Here is a 24,359-nt window from a genome sequence, read left to right on the forward strand (position 1 = left end):
ACTTAAAAAAAAAATTATCTCAGCTGTAACTATTTTGGAACACTTTTTTCCTCCTGTGCATACATACTGAGTTTATACCTTAAAGCTTCCAAGTGGAGTCAAACCCTACATAAAATGTTTATTTGACATGCAGCAAAACCAGTGCATTGGAGACAGCATGTAAAGTTCAGCTGCAACCTCAACATACAAACAAGTTACATTCATCAGGTTCAGTGCCTTGAAGCTTCTACAATGCCACACGGTTAAATTATCTTTCCTGGCTATAGCAGCATAGCCATCAGGAAAGCTCATGTTCCTTAAGTGTGATTTAATTGTTTCACTTACCTATCTGAAGCAGGGAAACCTGCTTTCTAAAAGGGCATAAACTGAGCTTTAATGTTGGCTGGGAAAGAATGGAAGGGATGTAGTTAGCTATCCCAATGGAGTAGAAGTACCATTTATTCTTCTCACTTTTGCAGAAAGGTAGCTATAAAGCCCTCTTACAGATGGGACTAGTTGGCTGGTAGGCGAACTTGGCTCTCGTGAACCTCTCAGCGTTTTCCTCCAGACCCACCATCTTGCTGTTGTTAGTGCTGATACTCCAAGAAGAGAGGAGAGGCCAGACAGCTAGCCACTTGTAGTTTGAGACATGGACAAAGCCTAGTGCAATTTGCTTATGTTAATACTAATTCTATACATCCAAATATACTACAAAATGTTCGTAGAAGCATTCTTCAGAAGCCTGAGTGGCAGGATAGGGAGGCAGTTCTTTATTCTGCACTAAGCAGGGAGAAGAGGTATCATTTCTATACCAGAATTCATTGGCCCAAGCCTAGAACTAACTTATGTTCCCCTACCCCCTGCACTGGGGGAACACTGGTTGCCTTCTCTTTCCATGTACTTTCTAGTTAGCTCTCCTGTTGTAATTGTAGCACATCGCCAGCAAACACCTAAAATATATGAGGAAAGAGTTTTATCACCCTTGTTACGTTTCCTATCAGCTTCCAGCCTATAAATACTGAGGGGATGGATGTGGTTATGGGGTTTTGACCCAAATACCCCCCTGTGCCAAGGGTCTTTGGTGGTGGTAACAAACCAGGTATTAATTGGGGACAAAACATCTGGGAAAATCTCTCTATATAAAAAGAGCTCTCCTCATAGAACTGTAGTGAAGAAACTGATCCAGGCCAGATATTGCTTAGGAGAAGAGGGCACCATCGTCCTTCACAGTTGGCTATGTCTTGTCCCTCAGCTGTACCATTATTTCAAGTTTTTAAAGTAGAATGGGAGGAGGGAGAAGTATTTGGATGAGGAGGGGTCTTTTTCAAGACCAAGAAGGAATGGCCAGTTTAGCACTGCCCAGCTTCCATGTTCCAAAGCAAAACTATAAGCACTGTTATCAGGCCACAGAAACAAAGCAGGACTGCACCGGGGTGCATTTGTGGTCCTTTCTCTTTCTGGTGTAGCTGGCAGCATCCTTTGTCCTCTTGGCAGAGATCACAGCTGTCCTGATAGGTCATAGGTTCCCCCACTGGTCCACTGGGGGAAACTGGTCCACTTCACCCACCTCTGTGCTGAGCTGATCCCCAAGGGCAAAGGTCAGCTTGTAACGCAACCTTACCTTCTCCTAAGAGAGAGACAGAATAAGTGAATGAACAACAGTTTCTGGAATCCCTATTTTAATATCATAGTAGGAATATTTGGTGTCCTTTTTCTTACTGGAGGCAGTTAGAAGGGGCCTTAAAACAGTGAAACATACCTCCCATCTTTAGCTTTCATTGCCTCAGCATTTTAGAAATGGCTCTTAAACTGGAGCATAAGATTGTCAAATTCTATAGATTAAGGGTTCTTAACTTGGGTTAAGGGTAACTTTTTTGATAAGTACATTTAAATATAATTGGTTTCCTTTTTAACCTTATTTTATGTATTTAAAAACATTCCAAGGACGAAAAAGACGAATGAACATGCGCTAGACAGACCTGGTATTCTTCAACTCACCTTCATTGGATTGGCCAGCAACATAACCTGGGTTATGGCTGCGGGTGGCTGAATGGGGTTGAATGGAGACAGTTCTATCCCTGAGGGAGGCTGCAGCTTCACTTTCATGGACTAAAAAGTAGAAGAGATCTATTGAGAGGGAGAGAGCTAGCTAGCTGGAGAGGGGAAGACATCAGTCACACAAAAAGATAAGGGAATCCAACTATATGGTTTTCATGTGGAGAAAAGTTAGGACCCAATGCGTTGAAGACAAGCAAATTCTGTTTTCTAGGTGACAGCCCAGGAAGCATAACTTCTTTGGGAAGGGAAGGGAAGAGGCCCAGGGCTAGCAGCAAATGCCAAAGTACCTTGGGCACTGCTGCCTGAAGTACAATGCTCTTGACAGGCAGTGGAGCTGTATTCAGCATGGATACCACAACCACCAGCACATCAGGCCGCCCAGGTGGGCACTCCTTGGCAAAATGAAAGAGGATGCGGAAGCCATTTTTGTCATAAGCTGTCACTGGGAGAGCACTGCCTACAAAGGAGGAAAAAAGATAGGCAAGTTTGGAGAGCACAGGCATCTTGATGCCTTGCTCTTCCTCCTGAGTATAGCACCCACGGCAGAAGAAAAAAGCCCCAGGTTCTGTTCTCAGGTACCCTCCCTGCCACACTGGAAAAAAAAAAGTCTTAACTCTTCTCCACCTCAAAACACCCAATCCCATAACTGCCAAGATACCTACTTGGTTTGATAGACTCCAAGGGGACGTGGACATTGGCCAGGGAGAGCTCATTTCCCTTCAGGGGACTTCCCTGCTGGAATGGCAGTGGTTGGAACAAAGGGCTACCAGGCCCAGGAGGGAAGGAGCCTGGTGGCCCTACTGGAGCATTGCTGGGGATGACTGAGGAGGTGACCCCAGGGAGGAAGCTGGAGGACACTGGTTTCACCAAGCCTGATGTCCTGGGCAAGGAGCAGAAGAAAAATTATAGAAGGTGCCACAACTGCTTAGGTTGACTTAACTTAAGAGACTGGCATGATTTTCCCAATTCTTGATATGGTCCCTCCTACCCTTGGCCATTCTCTATTTCTAAGACCTGAGCCAGATCATCCATATGGAAACTGGCTTCCCCCTATTTCCATAATAGTTTCTTCCCAGGATTCCAAGGACCAGCCCCCAATTCCTCTTCCAACCTTTTCCCCTCTTGTTAAGGAACCTTTTGCCACCACCACTCCCCCTCCTCTCCCCTGCCCAATTCATTACCCTTTGGTATCTTCCAGAAGCTGGTTGAGAACATCCAACTGGTGCAGGGAACTATCACCCACAGTTGAGCTGAGGTACCCTGGGGCTGGTGGCCCCACCTTTTGGGGTGTAGCCGTGGCCAGTCCCATGGAGAACAAGAATGAGCCTGTGTTGGGGGCAGGGACGCTGGCCTTGGTAGCGGGAGCCGTAAAGGGAGGAGGAGGCAGTGGGGCTGGGGAGCTGTTCAAGGGCTGTGTAGAGGACTGGAGGAAAGGGCTGCCCTGGGAGTTGCAGACAGGAGTCAACAGCTTTGGGCTGAAAAATGCTACATTTGACTGTTTATTGCGCCACAAAATGAAGTGGAACATGGGACCCTTGGGCATTTATGGGACACAATTCTATACCCACTGTGCCCTTCTTTCCCCTGGTGGCAGTACTTTATTTTCCTAAATTTCCCCCTTAAACTGGATAACCCAAAGGGTAGGACCTATCCCCAGATTATACTCAGATTAAGGTTCCACACTAAACTTTCAGTAGGAGGTGTTTTTCTACTTTAGAATTTCGCTACTGAGACAGGACTCTCAGGGGTTCCCCCCTCACCTACCCACCTAAGGAATGTTCTTCTCCTACCTGGTACAGATTCCATTGGCTGTTCCCTGTTGACTCTTTGGGAGCAGCATTAGGATCTGGGTCAGCAAGGCCTGAACACACAGAATAGTTGGAAGTTGGGGAAAAAGCACTAGAAAATTGCCCAGGAGTCTCAAATCCAGCATGGTAAAGTTAAAACCTCATCTCATCCTGAAACCCAACTAAAGGCTATCATCAGTTAGGTCATGAAATGATGGGAACTGCCCACTGAACTAAGAACAGCCCCTAGAGCAAATAGACTGAACTGGGGGAGGCCACTGGGAGTGGAGGATAGGAGAGTCAGGAACTAGAGAATATACTCCAAATCCTCCTAAAACACTCTAAAACTGAGTGGTATGCTATCATGCTTTACAATGTCTTCCAGCTAGATCTTTCCTAATGGCTCTCCTAAATGAAAATGGGTGCAATTCATGGAGTGAGAGAGTTCCTCTTTACTGCACCTAGCACTACTGCACACAGTAGAGCTATGCTCCCTCAGGTATCCCCTATAATAACCTAAATTGACATTGTACCCTCTCCTCAAAGGTTTTACCTAAGCATAACAGCTCTTCATCCAACAGGGACAGAGAGTTGGTCACACCACTGGTCCCAGAGGTTTCTGCCTGACTAGATGAACAGCTTCGTGGAGGGGGTGGAAGGATAGGGATGTCCGAGGAGGGTGGGGCAGGTTGTGGGGCCAGTACCAGGGGTGGGCTGTTAGACATGTCCAATTCAGCAAGATCAATCAGAGTGTTGAGGTTACTAGAGGGGTTGGTTCCTGAATGGAGAGGAGAAAAAGGGGTAAAGATGATTAAAACAGTTATAATGAAACTCTTAGGCTAACCCAGACCGGTACCAGTACAGGCCTGCTGAGATAATAGAGAAAAGTAGCAGGAGTGGAGAAGACAAGTTCCAATAAGTCCATTTGTTCTCTATTTCTCAAAGATAAAGATTTTTATTCAGTGCTCTCACTGAATTCCAGCTGAATCTGAGTGTTCTCCTGATCCCACATAGCATTTCGTAAATTAGAGATGGATTTGGATTATGAAATCTAGATAGGGCTGGAGGAAAAAAGCCACCAGGATTTTAAGGACCTGAGTTATTTACCTTCTGAGGCAGATATGGCTAGGGAAGCCACCTCACCATTAATGACCTGTCCTTCAATAATTTTTTTATAGGAGTTGATAACCCGTGAAAGATTGTCACTGGCTTGGAGAATATCTCCTGGAGCAGAGAAGAAAATACCACTGAGTTAATACCTGCCTCATTATGAACACCCAAACTCGTGGGGTTCTCTGTCAACCAAAACTTCTCCCTTTTCTCACTCACCTAAGCTGCTGTCATTGTCTTCTGTCTCACTGGCCAATTTGAACAATGTTCTCCTCTTGGTTTCACATTGATCATATAATTCCTAGGAGAGACCAAGTCATGATAAAGAATCTATAGATAGACCCTTAAAAATCTAGTTCAATCCCTTTTCTTTTGGAGATGGGGAAATTAAGATCCAGAGAAGTAATTTTTCCAAAGTTACACAGCTGCTAGTTAATAACTGAAGCAGAACTAGGACTCATTTCTTTTAATTCCCAGACTAGTGTAACTCCTATTGAACTACCTGCCTACTGTTACTAAGCTTTGGTACTAAAAAAATTGTACATGAATATGAATGTATTACCCTGTTCAAGAGTCACTGGTTCCTTGACCAAGATTTGTTCTAGATTTAAAAGGGACCAAGGTTTCAATTTGAGCAAAAGATTCATCAAACATCCCCTGGATTAGTTAACCTAGTATTCTGCCTTCAATTAGAAATGCCCCATGTTTTTAGTCCTGCTAAAGATGATTACCTTCATGAGTTCTTTATCTGCCTCTGATGAGTCCTCCTTACTATAATGAACCAGCATCTCATTGAGAAGTTTTACATTATTGTTGACTTCCTCTAGAGTATGCAGTCGTTTGGTCACTTTCTGAATCCTAGCTTCATCCTAAATCAAGAAAAGGATGGAGAGAAAGAATTTGTTAGAAACTCCAGTCATGTGGAGGTCTCTTTAAGATTCCTTTCTAATAGCCCAATCCATGGCTGACCTTGATTCACAAATCCTGGTCAAAGGCACCCTTTGAATATCCGGGCCCAGCCCCACCATCAGCTCAGCTTCCCCCACCCCTCACCTGATTTGAGCTAACTGAAAAGCCCGCCAAGAACTTGGAACTGCCCACAATCTTTTGGGTATAAAAGAGGTGAGCTGGAACTCCCTCTTTGCAAGAGCCCTCCCAGCCAACACATAGTATCCTTCCAGCCATGTAAGGGTTCCTGCCCACCCAGAGGCCACCTCTGGCCCTGGCATATTTCTAACTGAGCTTTACTTCCAAACTTCTACAATAAACCTTTTATTTATCAAAAAAAAAAAAAAAAAAAAAAGAAACTCCAGTCATCAGTGACTTAATTTTTAAAAACATTTTTATATTTTGCTTTTACAACACCTCCATTCTTTCTCAGAAAGCCATCAGTTGTAATAAAAAAAGGTAAGTAAAATTAACACATCACTCAAGTGCTATTATTAATATATAGTATTCTGCAACCATAAGACTCCCCCATCTCTGCAGAGAAGAGAGGAAGGTGGCTTCTCATTTTTCTTCTTTAAGGCCAAAATTCATTATAATTTCACAGCATTCAGTTTTAAGTTTGTTTGTTGTTCTATCCATTTACAATGCTGCAAAATGCAAATAAATGCAATTCAAGTTTTACCTCACCCCAAAACTTGGCAAAAAGGACAAAGGAAGACATAATGTTAAAGGCATTGTAAAAAAGGCAGGCTCACTATAAACAAAAAGTAATACAATATTAATAAAAGCTCAATTATCAAAAGAAAAAAAAAGATAAACACACTAATACACTATTTGTGAAGGTATGAACATTCTATAAAGTAATTTGGAATTATGTTGAGAAATTAACTATTATCCCCATCCTTTGATCTGGGTTCACATTGCTAGGCATATGCCTCAAGGAGATCAATGAGAAAAGTTACCAAAATATGGGCAAAAAACTCCAAAAAACAAAGTAGATGATTGCTGACTAGAGCACTGCTAAACAAATTACATTAATATAAAAAATATTACAATTCTATAAGAAACAATAAATTGAGAAAATTATAGGAAGTAGATACACAGGAACTAATGCAAACTGAATAGAAAACTACAGATGATGACTGCAACAATGTAAACTAAAGAAACAACAACGATCTTCAATGCAGGAATCTCCCTACCTTCCAGAATTTCATTAAGGGTTCTATTGTGAGGGGGCAGCTATGTGGTGAAGTGGATAGAGCACCAGCCTTGAATTCAGGAGGACCTGAGTTCAAATCTGGTCTCAGACATTTAACACTTCCCCAAGCCTCAGGAAAAAAGGAAAAAAAAAATAAAAAAGGGTTCTAATGTGAGCCCAAGGACACCCATTACAGCAGGAAAAGTTCTTCAGCCTTTGCCCTCTTCTTGGGCAGTAGAGAAAAAGAATTTTACTTCTAAAGGGCATTTTTATGTTTGAATTTGGGTATCTGACTTAATTCCACTGTTCAGATGCAAGGTTATTAATTCTAGTCAACATAGATTTCCCTCAAGACCATGATAATATTCACATAGTGAGAAGCTGGTATCAAAAATGAACAAGTGACATAATGTTGAGAAGGAAAGAGATTGTTGCTTAATGATCAGTGGGTACCCTCTCCCACTGCTATGTCAAAGCATCAAGGTATGCTCACCTCTTTCACCATGGATTTGATCAATTTGTTGGCTTCCTGGAGGTCATCTGGGTTTTTGCTTTTCAACAACTTGGCTAAGAGCTGAAAGAAGAGGACATCAAAGATGAGATTAACATGAAAGTGATACTCAACGTTGCTATAGAGTGTCTAGTACTTGATTTCTTATTGCTTAACTCTTGACTCTGGATTGTCAAGATTTCCGTGTTCGGACTGTACCTTACCTTGGATTTCTCCTCATCATCAAAAACAGGATTCTTAGGACGAGGTGGGGGGGAGGGGATAAGTGTCCGATCCATAGGAATCAGTGGGTCTGACTGCACAATCCCTGAAACAAAAGCCAGGGTTAAGGGTGTTTACTGCTACCAAAAAAAAGTTTCCTTCATTCCTCTCCCTCATTAAAAGTGTGAATGCTATCCCTGAGAATTAGGTCAACAAAAAAAGATATGATACAGCATACCTTGGTGGAACTGAAGACAACTACTTCAATAAACTAAATTCTTTCAAGTAATTATAATAATTTACTCTTAAACAGTACTTTTAACAGTTATGAAAAACTTTTCTCAAAAAAAAAAAAAAAAAGCCAGGTGAGGTCTTATTTCCCTCTACTTTACAACATAATATGTAAATCCTATTTACATATTATTTACTTTACATAATATGATGTAACTGATCAGGATTAGAGCCATAAAGGGTCAGCAATGGGCCTCTAACTCAGTTTCCTAACTTCAAGAGCTGTGTTCTTTCCTGCATCCCCCTGAAGTACCTATTACCTCTTGAAGAGGATATAAGGAAGTCTCAAGGCAAAGGATCTAAATGATATTCTAAGCTCCTTCCCTATGCTGAGACTTAATTTACTACTACCTGTTCTGGAGGGAGAGGGAAAGTAAATGCAATGAGACACTCACCCTGTCTCTTCAGCATCTGGTAAGCATCCTTGATTTTGGACTCCTCTGGCAGGGCCATTGTCCAGCTGTACAGCAGCTCAATGACTTTGGCTTTCACTTTCTCAGAGATCCTGTCCCCCAAGTACTGAGAGTAAAAATGAGACAGAAAAATCTAGTAACTGCAATCTGAAGGCAAGAAAAGTGGTAAGGCTCTCTTTGCTGTAATTAACTGTTTGCTATTTATCTCTAGTCCTCAAGCTTACTAAAAGATAGCCGGTTTTATAGATATGTGTGAGAGAAAGAGGAGGAGGGATAAGAGAGGAAACTACCTGTGGCATATCTGTATCAATCTGGGATACAGCCTGTGGTTAGGCAGGGGCCAGGAGTTCTTGTCACTGCATTTCCATGCATAATCTGCCAGAAACACAACTACATTTTATCTTGAAGGAGTTAAAGGGAATTTCTTTAGTAAAGGATAATGGGTCCCAATGGCTCCTTATGGCAGTGTCCAGAGCAAAGTGACACTGACTTAAAAAGACCTACCCCAGACAGCCATCAGGTGAAGGCAAATACCCAATCAGGATTCTTATGAGCCACATGAGTAATAACTGATGCCTGCCAAACCCCAAGAATCTAGAGATACCAGGTCTGTTAAGCAGAACACTTATCCTCTCATGCACTTTTTAATCTTCAATTGAAATTTATCAGAAAAAAATTGTTTCTAGGCTGTACAAAGTGCTTATTCTCAACCAGAAGAAAATAGAGAAATCCTGTTTCATGGAAGAGATATTGGTTGTTTAGGCAAAGCTGATGAAGCAGGGGATAGGGAAAGTACACAAAGGATGTTACTAAGAGATAAGCGAACCAATTGCTAACTGACCTTGGGAGAGACGACTTTGATTAACTCATTCAAAAAACGGAACTTCCCCACTTCATTATGAAATCTCCTCCCGCAGTTCTTCATACATGCTTCCAGCACCTGTGGCCAGGTGAGAGATAGGTGTGAATGGGGACCGGGGGAAGCATAGCTAGAAAAAAGTTTGTGTACAAAAAATTTGGGGTTTTTAGTAGATTGCCAACTCTCTATATAACTCAACAGTGTGACAAAACATCCAAAAAACCCAATATGATAATAAAAAGTGACATTTAGGGAGTAAAAAGTTTTGTTGATTTCCTTTGTAGTATAATCAAGATAAAGTAGTATCTTCAGGGAAGTGACATTCCCATTAGATTCTACAAACCACAACACCCATATTGAGTTTTATATACATATTATGACTGACATCCACAAACTGGAACATGTTGAATATAAGAATAACAGGATGAAGGGATTAAAAACCATGAAGTCACATGAGAAACAGATTTAACTTAAGAATAATTTGATAAGTACCTACTATGTGCAAAACACTGTGCAAGATGATAGGGAGAAAGAGATAAAATTGAAGTGAATTTGGGAGATGGGTCTTTGGGAGAAATAGTACCTGAGCTGAGCCTTGAAAAAGAGAGGAAATAAGACAATGAGAACTGAGGAGGGAGTAAATTCCAGATGTGAAAACTAGAACTAGGAGGCTGAGTTTGGGGAATAGCTAATTTGTTAGAATGTAGAAGAAATGATAGGGCCTATGAAATGTGTAGAAAATTAGATGGAAATCAGATTGAGGAAGACTTTAAATGTCAGGCTGAATAGCTGATATTTTATCACAGAAATAACAGGTGTCCCTGAAAATTTGTGAGTGGCAAAGAGATATGAGGGGTTCAATTGGGACTAGAGATATTCAGCCTAAAGGGAAGATCTAAGAGAAACAGAATGTCTATCTTTGAGAACAGTGCCTTGCACAAAACAGGTGCTTAAATACTATTTAGCCTCAGAAGGCAGAACTAGAAGTATTATATGGCAGCTGCAGAGAGGAGTATTTATTTAGACTTGTAAAATGGGCTGTCATGGCAGACAGTGACCCTTCTGCCTTGAAGGTCTTCAAATGAAGTTGGATGACCACTCATTGGGGATGCTGTCAAAGGAATTATTGTTGAAATAAAGACTGGACTAAATGATCTGAAATAAGAACAGAATCTATGTCCCAAAGTTATGAGGACCAATACAGTACAGTGCCTAGCACACAGTAGGTACTATATAAATCTTAACTGTTACTGTAATATTATGCCTACAATTCTCAGATTCTGTTAATCTTCCATGGACCTTGAAAGAGCTATATAAAGCCTCCTGTGGTAAGGACAGTTGGAAAAATCCAAGCCTAGATCAATTTGGTTCAATAAGCATTTATTATGTACTAGACCAAGGATGCAAAGAAAAAAAAACCAAAACATTTTTGCCACCAAGGAGACTATATTCTTCAGGATATATTTTTCTTTTTTTTTTTAATTTTATTTTTTAAAATAATAGTTTTTTTTATTTTCAAAATATATGCAAAGATAGTTTTCAACATTCACTCTTGTAAAACCTTGTATTTAAATTTTTTCTCTCTATTTTCCCGCCCACTCCCTTCCCTAGACAGCAAGTAATTCAATAAATGTTAAACGTGCAATTCTTCTATACAAATTTCCACAATTATGCTACACAAGAAAAAGTTTATATTTTTCTACTTCAGTTTAATGGATCCTCATGATGGACAGCAACAAATTTTCTCCATTACAAAGCAAGTTTTCAGGTCCTAATTTCTGGGAACCCCCATGGTTCCCTCCATAGCATTTAAATAAGCATAGATCAAAATAAATGCTCACCCTTGTCATTCTATTCTACTAAATGAAAAGCCCTCACTCTAGAGAACTTGGAGTTTCAGAAAAGAAGAAATGTTACTTACTGTTAAGGCTTGGACTGCCTCCCATTCTTGTGGGGATTGGATTTTGTGGGCCAGAAGCCGGACAGCAATCTGAGGGCTGAAAAACATAAGCAACCCACATGCTGATCACAATTAAACCATGAATTCCTAGCCAGCTTTCCTAAATCAAAGCATTTGATTTCCTTAATTGGAAGATATAGTTCTCACTTATCCATGGTGCCCTCCACAGCTTTGGCACTCACCCTTCAAGTTCTTTGTTGATCTGATCACAGAAGCCAATGATATACTCCCAGTCCTCCTGGCGGTTGGATGGATTGGTGGCTTTATCTTTGTACAAAAAGGGAGAACAAGAAAATTTTTATGATGAATACAGAGGCAGAAGAAAAAACTGTAAATAGGTGAGATTCCACCTCTGGCTGTTTTTATATTTCTAACAATATATATAAGCATAATTTCATCAGGTCAGACAAATCAATTAGTGATGTTATTCTGAATACCATATGCACAGTTTTCTGATTGGTGCACTGGAGAGTTGTAAAGGAAAAATAAAATTATCTTTGCCTCCAAGATATTTATTGTCTAATAGAAAAAAGCAACAAACACTTGCCTAAAATATAAATGATTAAAACACAAACATATATACACCATAAATGCAAATGTACAAACTAAAAATGAAGATCTGAAAATACAGCTATGCAGTTGTATAAAATAAAAAATCAAAATGTTATATATACAGACGCAAAGGGAGACAGGAATTGATGATGAAAGGTGTTTACTGGAGTAAGTATTGCTTCTGGGATAAAGAGGGAGGGAATCAAAGAAGATCTGAAGCGGGTTTTCCCTAAAGTATCACCTATAGAGCAGCATATTATGGTGGAATGGATAAAACATGGGGGCTGATGGCAGAATACAAATCCTATTTCTGACATTCCACTTTTGTTCCAACATTTGTTCATCTCAAGCCAGGCACTGTCCAAGGTACTTGTACCAAAAAGATAAAACAGAATTCATCTTCTCAGAGAAGCAGGGAAACTGCCTATTGGTATCACCTTGGTAAATCACAAGACCACAGATTTAGAACTAAAGAGACCTCAGAAGTCACTGGATCCAACCCCCTCATTTTACAGATGAAAAACTAAGAACCAAAGAGTAATTTAAGCAATGTGCCCAAGATCTCAAAGCTGAAAAGTGTCTGAAGTGGCATTCAAATTCAGGGCTCCCTGATTCCAGGCTCAATCCTGTATCCAGTCTGTAGTCATACTGCCTCACAAGTTAATTACTCTATGCCTTGGTTTTCTTTTCTGTAAAAAGAGGATAATAATAATTCCTATCTCAGAGAAGCAGCATTTTGAAATATCTATGAGTTAAACTTAGTGCTTTATATGAACATATTGGTTCTTCTCCACAATCACCAGATACTAAAGCCAAGTCCCTGTCATAGAGGTCAACAATGTTGAGTGATGTCAAGCTCCTAAATAAATAATTCCCATAATGTCTAACTTGATTTCTCCTTTTCCTGTTGCCCTAAATGTGATGACTCTAATAACAATAGCAGTACCCAGCTGAGGGATTTTGTTAAATATTTTCAAAGCTTCTATAATGAAATAAGATCTTGATTCTGCCTGAAAGCACTCCAAAGCTAAATGTGGAATCTAAGGTTTGGAAAGCAAATAGTCTGCAGAGGAATAGTCTTTGAATGTATCTTGCTTTTCTCATGTCAGATTTCTACAGGTGCTGAGAACAGAAGAATGAGGCTGTGGGAGAGATTGCAAAATCTCAAATGAACATTTTTTAACCTCCAATATTGATTTATTTCCTTTCTCTGCTTCCCCACTCTAAATATTCTTTATTTTGATTACCAAACTCTAACTGGGATACCTAATTCTTGATTTAGGAAAAACTGTAGTTCTGGGATATTTCTAGTCACTAGATAAGAAATTTTACTTATGGATACCCCCAATTTTAACATCCTGTCCAGTAACAGTCTTCTCTTAAGTCAGTAGGGCAAAATCCTGATGGCACAGGCTGATATTTTGAAATAAATTGAAAATAACTGCTTTGTCCTCTACACTGGGGGCAAAAACCAGCAGGATTTTTAAAAAATCAATAGGGAAGTGAAATTAACTTCCTAAATTTTAAATTGCCTGACAAAAAAACCCCAAAGAATCCCAGAACTAGAGAGGACATAGGAACTTATCTTTTACAACCAATAAGCAAATGACTAGAATTTATTTTCCAAAGTGATCTGCTGATGGCTAATGTATACAGTAACGCTGCGTTTCCCATAGAGGTTGTTTGATACCACTAACTTGACTGGGCTGTATAATCCTTTTCAGCTGAGATGTTCAGCTTTCCTCACATGACAAAAACATTTAGGATCATTATATAATACATTTGAGGAGCCACCCAAACTGTTATTACCACTTCTTAAATAGAGAAAGGCAGTCCTGCTTGCAACATATTCAAAATACTCCAAGAGGATCTATGACCATACTGATGTGGATATCCCTCTAAGGCAGTAGTCCTCTAACTTTTTAAACAGGGGGCCAGTTCACTGTCCCTCAGACTGTGGGAGGGCCAGACTAGAGTAAAAACAAAAACTCACACTGTCTCCGCCCCTCAGCCCATTTGCCAAAACCCGGTGGACTGGATAAACGGCCTCAGCGGGCTGCATCTGGCCCGAGGCCGTAGTTTGAGAAACCCTGCTCTCCAAGGACACAAATCACTACCATTCATACCCGTTAATTTTCAATAACTCGTGTCCAAGTCACCTAACATGCAGGCTACAAACAGTTCTTACAATATGCAAATTATGGAATACTATAGTCTGAAGAATTAACTATAAGTAACAGTGGGCAATGGGAAGGCACATGGGGAGTCTGGACAATTTACAACACATAATGAGTAAGAAATGACAAAGAAAAACCAGAGATAAAAATGTTAAAGAAACATAAGATCAGAAAAGATGACAAGCTGGTCATAGAATGAAAGCAAGGGATAACTTCTGGATAGCTTCCATGCTCCACTGATAAACATTTGATGTCAGGATCAGACACAGAGTACACAGCACATTTTAAATTAGAATGATTCTTGGACCATCATCCTAAGTAACAGACATGGGGCAGCTAGGTGGCATAGTGAATAGAGCACCAGCCCTTAAGTCAGAAGGACCTGAGTTCAAATCTGACCTCAGACACTTAACACTTATTAGCTGTGTGACTCTGGGCAAGTCACTTAACCCCAATTGCCTCAGCATTAAAAAAAAAAAAAAAAAAAAAAGTAATAGACATTTACTAAATATCTGCAGATGAAGCAATATTTTTCCTAACTTTGGAAAACTTTGTCTTTTTTTTTTTTTTGAATTTTTGCTTCCAATAAGACTCACTCATGTCTCTACTTTGCTGAAATCTTCAAGGACCCTCTACCTTTACTCACCTTGATGAGGTTTAGAATTAGGGGTACCTAAATGAAATTAGGGTTTAACTGAGGTCTAGTGGCAGGTTGGGGGTACAGGAAGTCAAATGGAACGCCTCTGCAACCCCTTTGGATTCAGTGCAAGGATACAGAGTTAAATGAGGTCTAGTAGCGGTGCAAGAGTCCCCTGTAAAGGAATTTACAGACCCAAAAACCTAGATTGATAAAAGAGGTTTATTTTGGGGTTTGGAAGTAAAATCAAAGTCCAATTAGAAAAAGGTGAACGTACAGATAAAAGGGCACTGGAAATAGGATTCCAGTGGACAGAGAATCTTTGGTGCCAGGCATGGTAATGGCATGTTTAGACCCTCTGCAAAGGGGACTCCAGCTTGGCTCTTTTATAATGAGAGATTTAGCTAAAGGGGGCTTTGGGTGGAGACCCAGGTTGGCTCCTGGCTGGGTTTCAGCCAGGGTGAGAATTTGAATTGAATTCAAGGGGTCTGGGGACCCAGCCATCCCCAGCCAGATAACAAAGATGAAACTGTGCTAAGGGTGGAGTCCCCTCCCTGAGGCAGAGTCCAAGGAAGTTTTCCCTTTTAAAGATTTTTCAGAGTTTTGGGGTTTCCTCTTCAACCTTATTTGATAAACAGATCATCTTATCATTAAAAAATTACTCATAATTGTCCTATTGTAACAGAAAAACAAAACAAGCTGTAAACAAACTAGATGTACAACAATTAGAGACACCCTAAGATCCTGAGCCTCAGATAAATGGAAAAAGCAGTTCTACTCAAACCATTTGACTGGCTTCTAGCCCATCCCTAATGACCATCTAGGGGAAAAATAACTGTAGGCCCACCTTCCTCACTACTACCAACAACTGCTGACCAACCGCCACCATCAGGCTGCTAAGTACAAGAACTCTTGAATTGGCAACTCAGATCAACAGATTCACTTCCAGATTAATGCTCACAGGGTATGGAGAAGGATTAAGCCATCTCCACCAACTGCCCCTCACAGTATAAACCAACCAACCTAGATACGGCAAGGGAGTACTCTGAAGTAAAGTTAAATCACTACAGCCATGTCCTCCCCCCAGATACTGATGGAGACAACCAAGGATTCTGAAGCTTGGCAATGCTTCCAGGTCACTGCCTTCAACCATCATCCTGGGAACAGCCCCTGTGGTACTGCAGCCTGGAAAAATGGTCCTGAAGACCCACAAAAGAAAATTTTTATTACTTAAATCTTTGGCATAGTCAAATGTTTCACTATCAGAAACTGATATAATTTTATCGGTGGAAACAATATTTAAAAAGTATTACCATCTATTTTGTCAATGCACTGTCAAATGTTTCAGTATCAAAAACTGATATGATTTTATCAATGGATGTTAGAATCCTTACTAGGACTTTACAAATGGAAACAAAGTACTATCATCTGCTTTGTCATACACTCTCTAAAGTCTATGAGATCTTTCCATCTGACTTGCAGCTGACACTTTCTACTTATTGTCTCCATTAGAATGTGAGCTCCCTGAGAGCAGGAACTATCTCATTTTTCTATGTGCATTCCCAGCACTTGGCACAGTACTTTGCACACAAAAAGTCCTCATTATTAATCATTCATTCATTCATTCATTCATAGAATAGTTCCCCAGAGGACATTTAAAGAAACTGAACTTATACTGCACCATGTTTTCTGTGGTCCAACCTGTTTTCAAATTTATAAACTTCATATTCCAGCCAAACAGGCTTATTTGGCTTAGCTTCTGAATCCCAAATTTCTTTCTAAGCCCAGCTTAGGTGCATATATGAGGCAGTGATCCTTTTCTCCCAATTGTTTGTGCCCTCCACACTTAAAAATCACTGAAATTTACTTTTTACATACTTTGTACTTATTCATCTGTACATGTGTTGTTTCTCCCAAAAGAATTTATGTTCCCTGACCTGAGAACAAGAACTGTTTTGAGTCTTTGTCTGCATCTCCAACACCTAGCACAGTGTCTAGCATTTTGCAGGTATGTAATAAATTCTTGTTAAATTAAAGTGTATTAACGTATTTGAATATTATGATAGAAAAGTAGCAAATATTTATGTGAGTTTATCCACTATTTTGTATGTTTGTTTTTGTTGATGGCTATTGTTTATAAGATTTTTTTAAAATTATCAACCTCTCTTGTATTTCACATCTGCTACATGTCTACATATATCACAAAATTTTGTCTTTTTCTCCAATGATCCAAGATTGAATCATTTAAATAAATATAAGAGTCATTCGGAGACCCTCTTCCCTTTTTTCCCCTTGTTCACAAACACACTGTTCCTTTAACCAAGCTCATACTAGCTCTCTGTTCTGCAGCTCCTCCAAACACTATCCCTCTTCTGTTTATTTCTCTGACTCATAGATTCCATCTATTTTCAGTTCTCTTCTCAAAGCTTCATTTTCTTCTCTATATGAATTTAGACATTTTCTATGATCATTTTCTGTTTAATTACATCATCAACTATGGTGGTCTTTGGGGACTCTTGTCACATAATAAATAGCTTAAAGGACAAATTTATGAGCCTAGTAATTATAAAAAGAGCAGTATTTGCTATTGTAGACAATAGTGTCTACCTACAATCTAATATTTAGGAACAGTCCAAAAGTTACAAGCTCATTTTCTGCTCAAACTATTCAGGATAATACATGACAAATGATTTAGAACTAAGCAAAGATAGAGACTGTGTATACAAAGTATTGTAGAGTATAAATTCTTTCAGTACAATGAACTTTAAAATCCTTTGTGAAAAATACCAATACATACCTGCCAGCTAGGGGAGGAGGTAGGGGGAAGGAGGGGAAAATTTGGAACAAAAGGTTATGCAAGGATCAATATTGGAAAAATTACCCATGCACTTGCTTTGTAAAGAAAAAGCTTTTACCACTATTGTCTATCTACCCAGGTTACTTATACCTTCGGAATCTAATACTTAATGTGCAACAAGAAAATGGGATTTACACACATATATTGTATCTAGGTTATATTGTAACACATGTAAAATGCATGGGATTGCCTGTCATCATGGGGAGGGAGTAGAAGGACGGAGGGGATAATTTGGAAATATGAATACAAGGGATAATGTTATAAAAAAAATTACTCATGCATATATACTGTCAAAAAATTTATAAATAAAATTAAAAAAAAAAGAAAAAGCTTTAATTTTTAAAAATTACCAATACGTATGAAATGATTAGCATACAATAAAAAACAAATTATATAATAAGGAAATTCAATGCATTCTCCTCTCATAAAATAAAAATCCTTTCTGATCTCTAATTTCTGTTTGTAGTACTACCACAGTTCTAGTCACCCCAGTTTGAAACCTAAGTTGTCTCTACCTCTTCCCTTTTCCTTTATACTTATATCCATTCCAAACACTGGAATAGGCTTGAACAAGCGATACTAATAGAAAGGTGAGAAGAGCAGAATATGGAAACAGTGAGAAATATTAGGGAGAAGAGAGTCACATTATAAAGAGATTTGATAGCCTTCAAGGGAACAGACATTTAAGACAGTAAAAAAAAAAAAAAAAAAAAAAAAAAAGGAATATAGGTTTCTGAGCAAAAGAGTGATATGATTTAAAAAATCAGTGTGCAGATTGAGATGGGGAATAGAATAACTAGTAGGCGAATTTAGCTGTAAAAAGCATTTAAGCTTGTAAAGGGGTAGGAGGAAAGAGAGATAATAAGAAGTAGAATGTCAAGTAAGAGAGTATACCAGACTGGAGAAGACTTTCAACCTCAAGTAGTTTCATTTTATGGGATAGGAAATATGGGCAACTGAAGATTTTTAAGCAAGGATATAACACAAAGATATCAGAGGCCTAGTTACTGTGAAGAGGATGTATTCATATTAATACAGCTCTCACTCCCCAGGAAGCATAATGGATCTAGGCAGGAAGCTCAAGAGTAAGATCATTTAACCAGCAGCATTACTATACTTCTCTGTTTGACCACAAACATTTAAGTGTCTATCATCACCTAATACAATGCTTGGCACTTATGGTTTGATTAAGTACTTGTTGAATTGCAAAAGATTGTGACCAGGAAACTAGGCAAATGCAAAGGAACTTGTGATCATACTGGTTTGGATGTTCCTTATGATGTTTTATTTCAGTTCACAACTCATCTATACCTATCCATCTCATGATCATTGTGTCTTCCCTTAAGTTTTGATACAGAAGGTCATAATTACACATTTTCTTTACTTTCTCCTGACAGTTCAAAGATATCAGTGAAATTTTCAGTCCATCTGTCTTCCCTCATCCTTGACATATGACCAGTCTATCTTATCAAACATTCCTTTATAACTTTTGATTTCTATTCGAGGCTCCTCATTGTTCATATGCTGCAGCCTATTCATACTCACATATTTTCTTCACTGTCCTGTGTGATATTTTAATTATTTGGAGACTGTACAGATAGAAGATTGATATTAAAAAAGATGAACCTTTATTTCCTGAAGAACTCTAGGGTCATTAAAGGAGTCCTATAATTTCATAAAGGCAACCCAGCTCATTTTCTTCCTTATAGTTAACACAGTGAGTATTTGTGCTGTCTTAGAAACAAATAGAAATGGACAAGGTCAACAGGTTGATCTCAACTGCATGTCATGATATGAACAAGAGATTCTTTATTCCTTAGTCTTTCTTTTGTGGATGGTCAGGGGAAACTCTTTTGAAAGGTGACAGCTTTGCTGAGTGAAACAAGCAGAACCAGAAGGTCATTTTACATTTCAACAATGATACTGTACGAGGATGTATGCTGATGGAAGTGGATTTCTTCAACATAGAGAAGAGCTAATCCAATTCCAATTGATTAATGATGGACAGAACCAGCTACATCCAGAAAAGGAACACTGGGAAATGAATGTAAACTGTTATTTTTACCTTCTGAATCCAATTCTTCCTGTGCAACAAAAAATTCGGTTCTACACACATATATTGTATCTAGAATATACTGTAATATATTTAACATATATAAGACTGCTTGCCATCTGGGGGAGGGGGTTGGGGGAGGAAGGTGACAGCTTTTCTGGGAGGCTGTGAAATATCCCAAGACTTGATACAACCAGTGTGTGTTCACAGGAACACCTATGAAGGATCTTAACACTTAAGGGAATCCCTCTCCAACTGCTGGACATCTAGACTCCATAGTCTTTAGTGATTATGCACCTTTCTATTTTATGCTTCTTTTTATGTTGAAGACCAATGTATCCCTGAACAGTTATTTCTATTGTTATAGCAATAAATACTAATCACAGCATGATTGACATTTTTCAGCTAATTAAGAAATGGTAAAGATGTGTGTGGGCCTCTAAAAATATTGCCAGCAAAAGTCTGATTGCTCTCTACCAATATCCTTATCAAGGATGCTTTTGATTTGTGCAGAGAAAGCTCACATGTCAGAAGTTGATAATGTTCTCCAGGCCCCCCACTTTTTCTTTTCCCCGTAGTAAAATCCAAGATTTTACCGATTTCTATCTTCCTCTCCTTTAGACTACTGGTAAATAAACCCTTAATGACTTCACAATTGGACTGCCTCCAAAATGGAAGTCTTCTCTACATATACTTGATCCACTTTTGCTTATTTTTCCAAATTTTTCTCTGTAAGATCATATCTACCTTTTTATTAAGCATGTCTGAATCTATACTGCTATTGTATTAAGTATGATGACTCTATTGTCCTTGATGGTGCAAGTTTGTTGTAAAAATCTTGGCAGATCTTTTTCAGATGGAAGAGAAGGAAGGAATGAAAGAAAAAAAAGGAGGAAGAAAGGAAGAAATGGAGAGAGGGAGGAAAAGAAAGAAAAGAAGGAGCCCTTGCTTTCAACATTTACATTCTACTGGAATATACTTTTCTCAAAGATCAAGTTTCTTTTTTGGATCCCAGTTTTCCAGTCCTTTAATCAGATCCTATATCTTATATGAATTATCTATGGAAGCTCCCATCTTCTGGCTATATTGAACACAAATCCTTCAACTCAGCTCTGAAGGCAGCAGATGGCTTTAAAAATACCTCATCAGCACTCCACAGAGCAAAACCAAGCTTCTTAGAGAACAGTCCCACCTATAAAGAAGGCTTCAATCTCAGTCAACAGACAGCATTAGGTTTGCAAATGCAAATTTGCAGCAAATTTCTGCAGCTTTCTTTTCATTCAAGACAAAGCCACTAGCTTACAGAAGTCATGCATTAGCATCAGAAGGTGGAATGTAGACCTAGGTCCCCAGAATGCAGAACCATGGTCTTTTCAAAATATTATATTGTCCAAATAATATAGGCAAATGTTCTTTTCCCCATGAATTATCTGAATAACTGCCTAAATTTTCCACTTCAACTTACAGATTTATACACTAGGCCTGGTGTACCTCAAAAAGACAGTAACTGGTTGCTTTCTATAGTAAAATATTACTTTTGTAAAATCATTGTTTCAGATCTAAGACAAGTTATCCACAATATGTAATTCTATTATATTCAAACAAATCTAAATAGTCAGAAGACTTTAGTAAATGTTTTTCAGCTGACTGCTCTTAAGATAAAAGATATTTTAAGAAATACCAAGATGCTATTTCTTTTTTTTTTTTTTTTTTTGCTGAGGCAATTGGGGTTAAGTGACTTGCCTAGGGTCACACAGCCAGGAAGTGTCTCAGGACACTTGTGATCTCAAGATCACATTTGAACTCAGGTCCTCCTGAATCCAGGGCTGGTATTCTATTCACTGCGCCACCTAACTGTCCCATCATTTCTTTAAATAGTTACATTTAAGCATGGAGAATGAAATAGTGATAGGATAATGAAACTCAATATTTGAATTCTCTGTACCCTTCACTATTTCTTTGATGATTATTTGTCTAATTTGGTACTCACTTTTCCAGAAATAATTTATTATCTTTTTTAAATTAATGATGACAACCTGGAGCAAGCTGAATCCCCTCTAAAAATAAAATAAAATAAAATAAAAAGCTCTCTTAAGGCAGAGCTATGTTTAAGTATCATTTTTCTGTGGCAGTTTGTCCTTATGACCAACCTACCCAATCTCTGCTTGAACTCAACACTTCAAAAGACAGAACTAGAGCCACCAGTGGATTGTGCCTATGGCAAAGTTTATACTTAATAAATCCTTCAGAGTTTCTCTGGTCCCCACTAAATGATATTTAAAATCCTAACTGCACTCCCTTTAACAGATTGACCACAATAACTTCAAGCTCTCGGTTCAGTCATTCTCATACTCCATCCCTTGCACATATTTTACAATACAGGTAATCTGCCTTATTTTGTTTCTTGCCCATTATTTCCAATTCTGCCCTATCCCACTGCTTACATAACATTTCCCAAGACTGGAACGGAATCATGCCTTCTCCTTCCCAAAAAACAACAACAACAAAATCATTTATGCTTTGAAATCCTTTCTCTTTCTTCAAGGCACCACTAAGATGCTATCTCTTCCATAAATTCTTCTCTAATTCCCCTAGGTTAAAATGATGACTTACTGCCTCAAATTTCTCCCTTCCTAGACAACAGAAACTGTGTCATAGCCATCTTTGTCTCCCTGGTACCTTGCCTGCAATGTAACTACTGAAATGAACCCAGGTGTCTTATCTGCTAAAAAAAAAAAAAAAAAAACAAAAACAAAAACAAAAACAAAACCAACAACAACAAATCAGAATTTTATTGCTTGCAAGAACACAGGAACAATGTACCTGTCAATTCCTGATACTTAATTACTTGTGTGACCTTGGGAAAGTCAATTAGTTTCCCTGGACCTCAGTTTATCTATGAATGAGGGGATTGTGAAAGATGGTCCCTTCCAGCTCTAAAGCTACAATCCTATGACTCACTACGGGTTTAGAAAGACTTTTTGGAATTGTACCCCAGGTCTACCAAGCATGGTTCCCTACAAGAGAATGAGGACGCATAGGAGACTCCAATGTCCAGAGGAGTAAATATCTAAGAGTTCTAGGGAAGTGACTAGGCCAAGAAAAAAGAAGCGCTGCCCTTTTCCCTTTGGGCAATCGCTTTGATTCCATCTCTTTCAAAATTCTTTGCCACATACGCTAGCTTAAATTTTCATTTATGCCCAGGGAGTGCGGTGCGTCGATCTGTGAGTATCCATGGGATAAAATAGGATGGATGTGTGTGCCTGGGATAAAGACAGGTGTGTGTGTACTTGGGAGAGTGTGTGTACGAGTGACCTAGCGTGTGTGTGTGTGTGCGCGCGTGTGCGCGGCCCCCAGCCCTCCTCGCTCCCCCGGCCCAGCGTTCCTGGGGCGGGGCACCGGCCAGAATGGGGCGGGCCTTAGAGACCGCCGGACAAGCCGAGGAAGCGGCAGTCCGGGACCTCGGGGCTGGGGGAGGACGCCGGGCACGGAGCGAAGCCAGGGCAGCCAGGCCCAAAAGGGGCGTGCGGGGCCACAAACGGGGAGGAGGGAGGGGAACTGGCGAACGCCTTAACATGGCAGAAACGGGCCGCCAGGGAGCCCCGGGAAATGGGGTGGGGCCGCAATTACTCACTCAGCCAGGACTCCAGGCTCTCCCCTTCGGCCTCCGCCATATTGCAGCCTCCAGGCCTGGGAGCCCCAAAACTCGCGAGAGTCACCGGAAAAACAGGGAGAAGAGAGGTGAAAGGACAGGAGGAGCGCGCGGGATCTGACGGATCGGATCCCCCGCCCTTCCGGGAGTTGGGCGGAGCCAGGGCTGTGAGTGGCTTCCCCTCCCCTCCGATGATAGGCGCCGGGGCCATGGCTCCGAGAGGTCTCCCGACCCTTCCTGGAGCTGAGCGCAGCCTAGGCCCGGAATGGTTACCTAACCCATCTTTCTGGGAGATGGGCGGGGCCAAAAAGTTGGTTTCCCCTCCCCCAGCCTTTCCTGGAAAGGGGGCGGGGCGGGGCGGGGCGGGCCAAAGAAACCTGCAGCGATTTTTGACAACTACAAAACTGGGAGGAGGGTCGGGTGGCGGGAAGGGCTAAAGGGCTGCAGGGCCGAAACGACCTTCGCTTCTTCCAGGACTGGCTTCTAAGTGCTCCCTGAACATGTCCTCACTCTAGACCGTCCCTCTCCCTGGCCATTGCAGTAACTTCCTAAGTAGTCTCTCTTTCCCCAAAAAGTCCGCTCCCAATCTGACCTAGTCACTCTGGAGTTCAGAAAGTTCAGAGGCTTTTGGGATAAGGTGCAAACCCCTCAGTTGGGCATTTCCCTTCTTATACTGCACTGTGAGTTCTAGCTAGTTTCAAGTCCTAATTATTTTCTGAACTCCTGTTCTTTTTACACAGAATGCTCCATGCCTGGAACGCATTTCCCTTTCATCTTTGTCTTTTATAGGAAATCTTTTCTGATCAAATTGCCTTGCACACTCTTCTATTCCCACTCCCTCTTCCAACGGGGAGCAAGGGCTTTGTGTCTTTTTACCTCTAAAGCTTACTGCAGTACTTAGTTGGCACACAGCTTGATGGATTCAGCCGGAAGAACTAAGGCCTCTAATTTCATTGATAAAGGGAATTCTACAATTCTATGATGGGCTTGTTCCCTGGGACAGGCAGGGAAGGGACTAGGTTAGCCTCTGTGGAGGTTGTGGGCAGCCCCACCTTGCTATGTCTAGTCAGAAATCGGAGTTATTTTAAACCCCTAAGGTTAAATTTTCCCTAATTA

General features: G+C 40.1%; 1 protein-coding gene across 6 annotated transcripts; it reads right to left on the bottom strand.

Moving 5' to 3' along the window:
* Nucleotides 1-93: 93 nt before the first annotated feature.
* On the bottom strand, nt 94-23,490 carry GGA3 (golgi associated, gamma adaptin ear containing, ARF binding protein 3). 6 transcript variants are annotated; one of them, XM_074265119.1, is made up of 17 exons: nt 23,226-23,490; nt 11,498-11,582; nt 11,277-11,352; nt 9,338-9,436; nt 8,479-8,602; nt 7,795-7,898; nt 7,574-7,654; nt 5,666-5,803; nt 5,154-5,235; nt 4,932-5,048; nt 4,378-4,602; nt 3,828-3,898; nt 3,219-3,316; nt 2,700-2,917; nt 2,325-2,494; nt 1,978-2,088; nt 94-1,606 (listed from the first exon to the last, which is right to left on the bottom strand). In XM_074265119.1, the coding sequence occupies exons 1-17, from the start codon at nt 23,452-23,454 to the stop codon at nt 1,496-1,498; spliced, it is 2,139 nt and encodes a 712-aa protein (XP_074121220.1). In that variant the 5' UTR covers nt 23,455-23,490; the 3' UTR covers nt 94-1,495. The 6 variants fall into 6 exon arrangements, with proteins under 6 accessions (XP_074121220.1, XP_074121221.1, XP_074121219.1 ...); XM_074265120.1 differs by having other exon boundaries at nt 94-929; nt 1,974-2,088; nt 23,226-23,489; XM_074265118.1 differs by having other exon boundaries at nt 3,219-3,478; nt 23,226-23,489.
* Nucleotides 23,491-24,359: the final 869 nt, after the last annotated feature.

The sequence above is a fragment of the Sminthopsis crassicaudata genome, chromosome 4 (genome assembly GCF_048593235.1).
Source record: "Sminthopsis crassicaudata isolate SCR6 chromosome 4, ASM4859323v1, whole genome shotgun sequence".
NCBI lineage: Eukaryota > Metazoa > Chordata > Mammalia > Dasyuromorphia > Dasyuridae > Sminthopsis > Sminthopsis crassicaudata.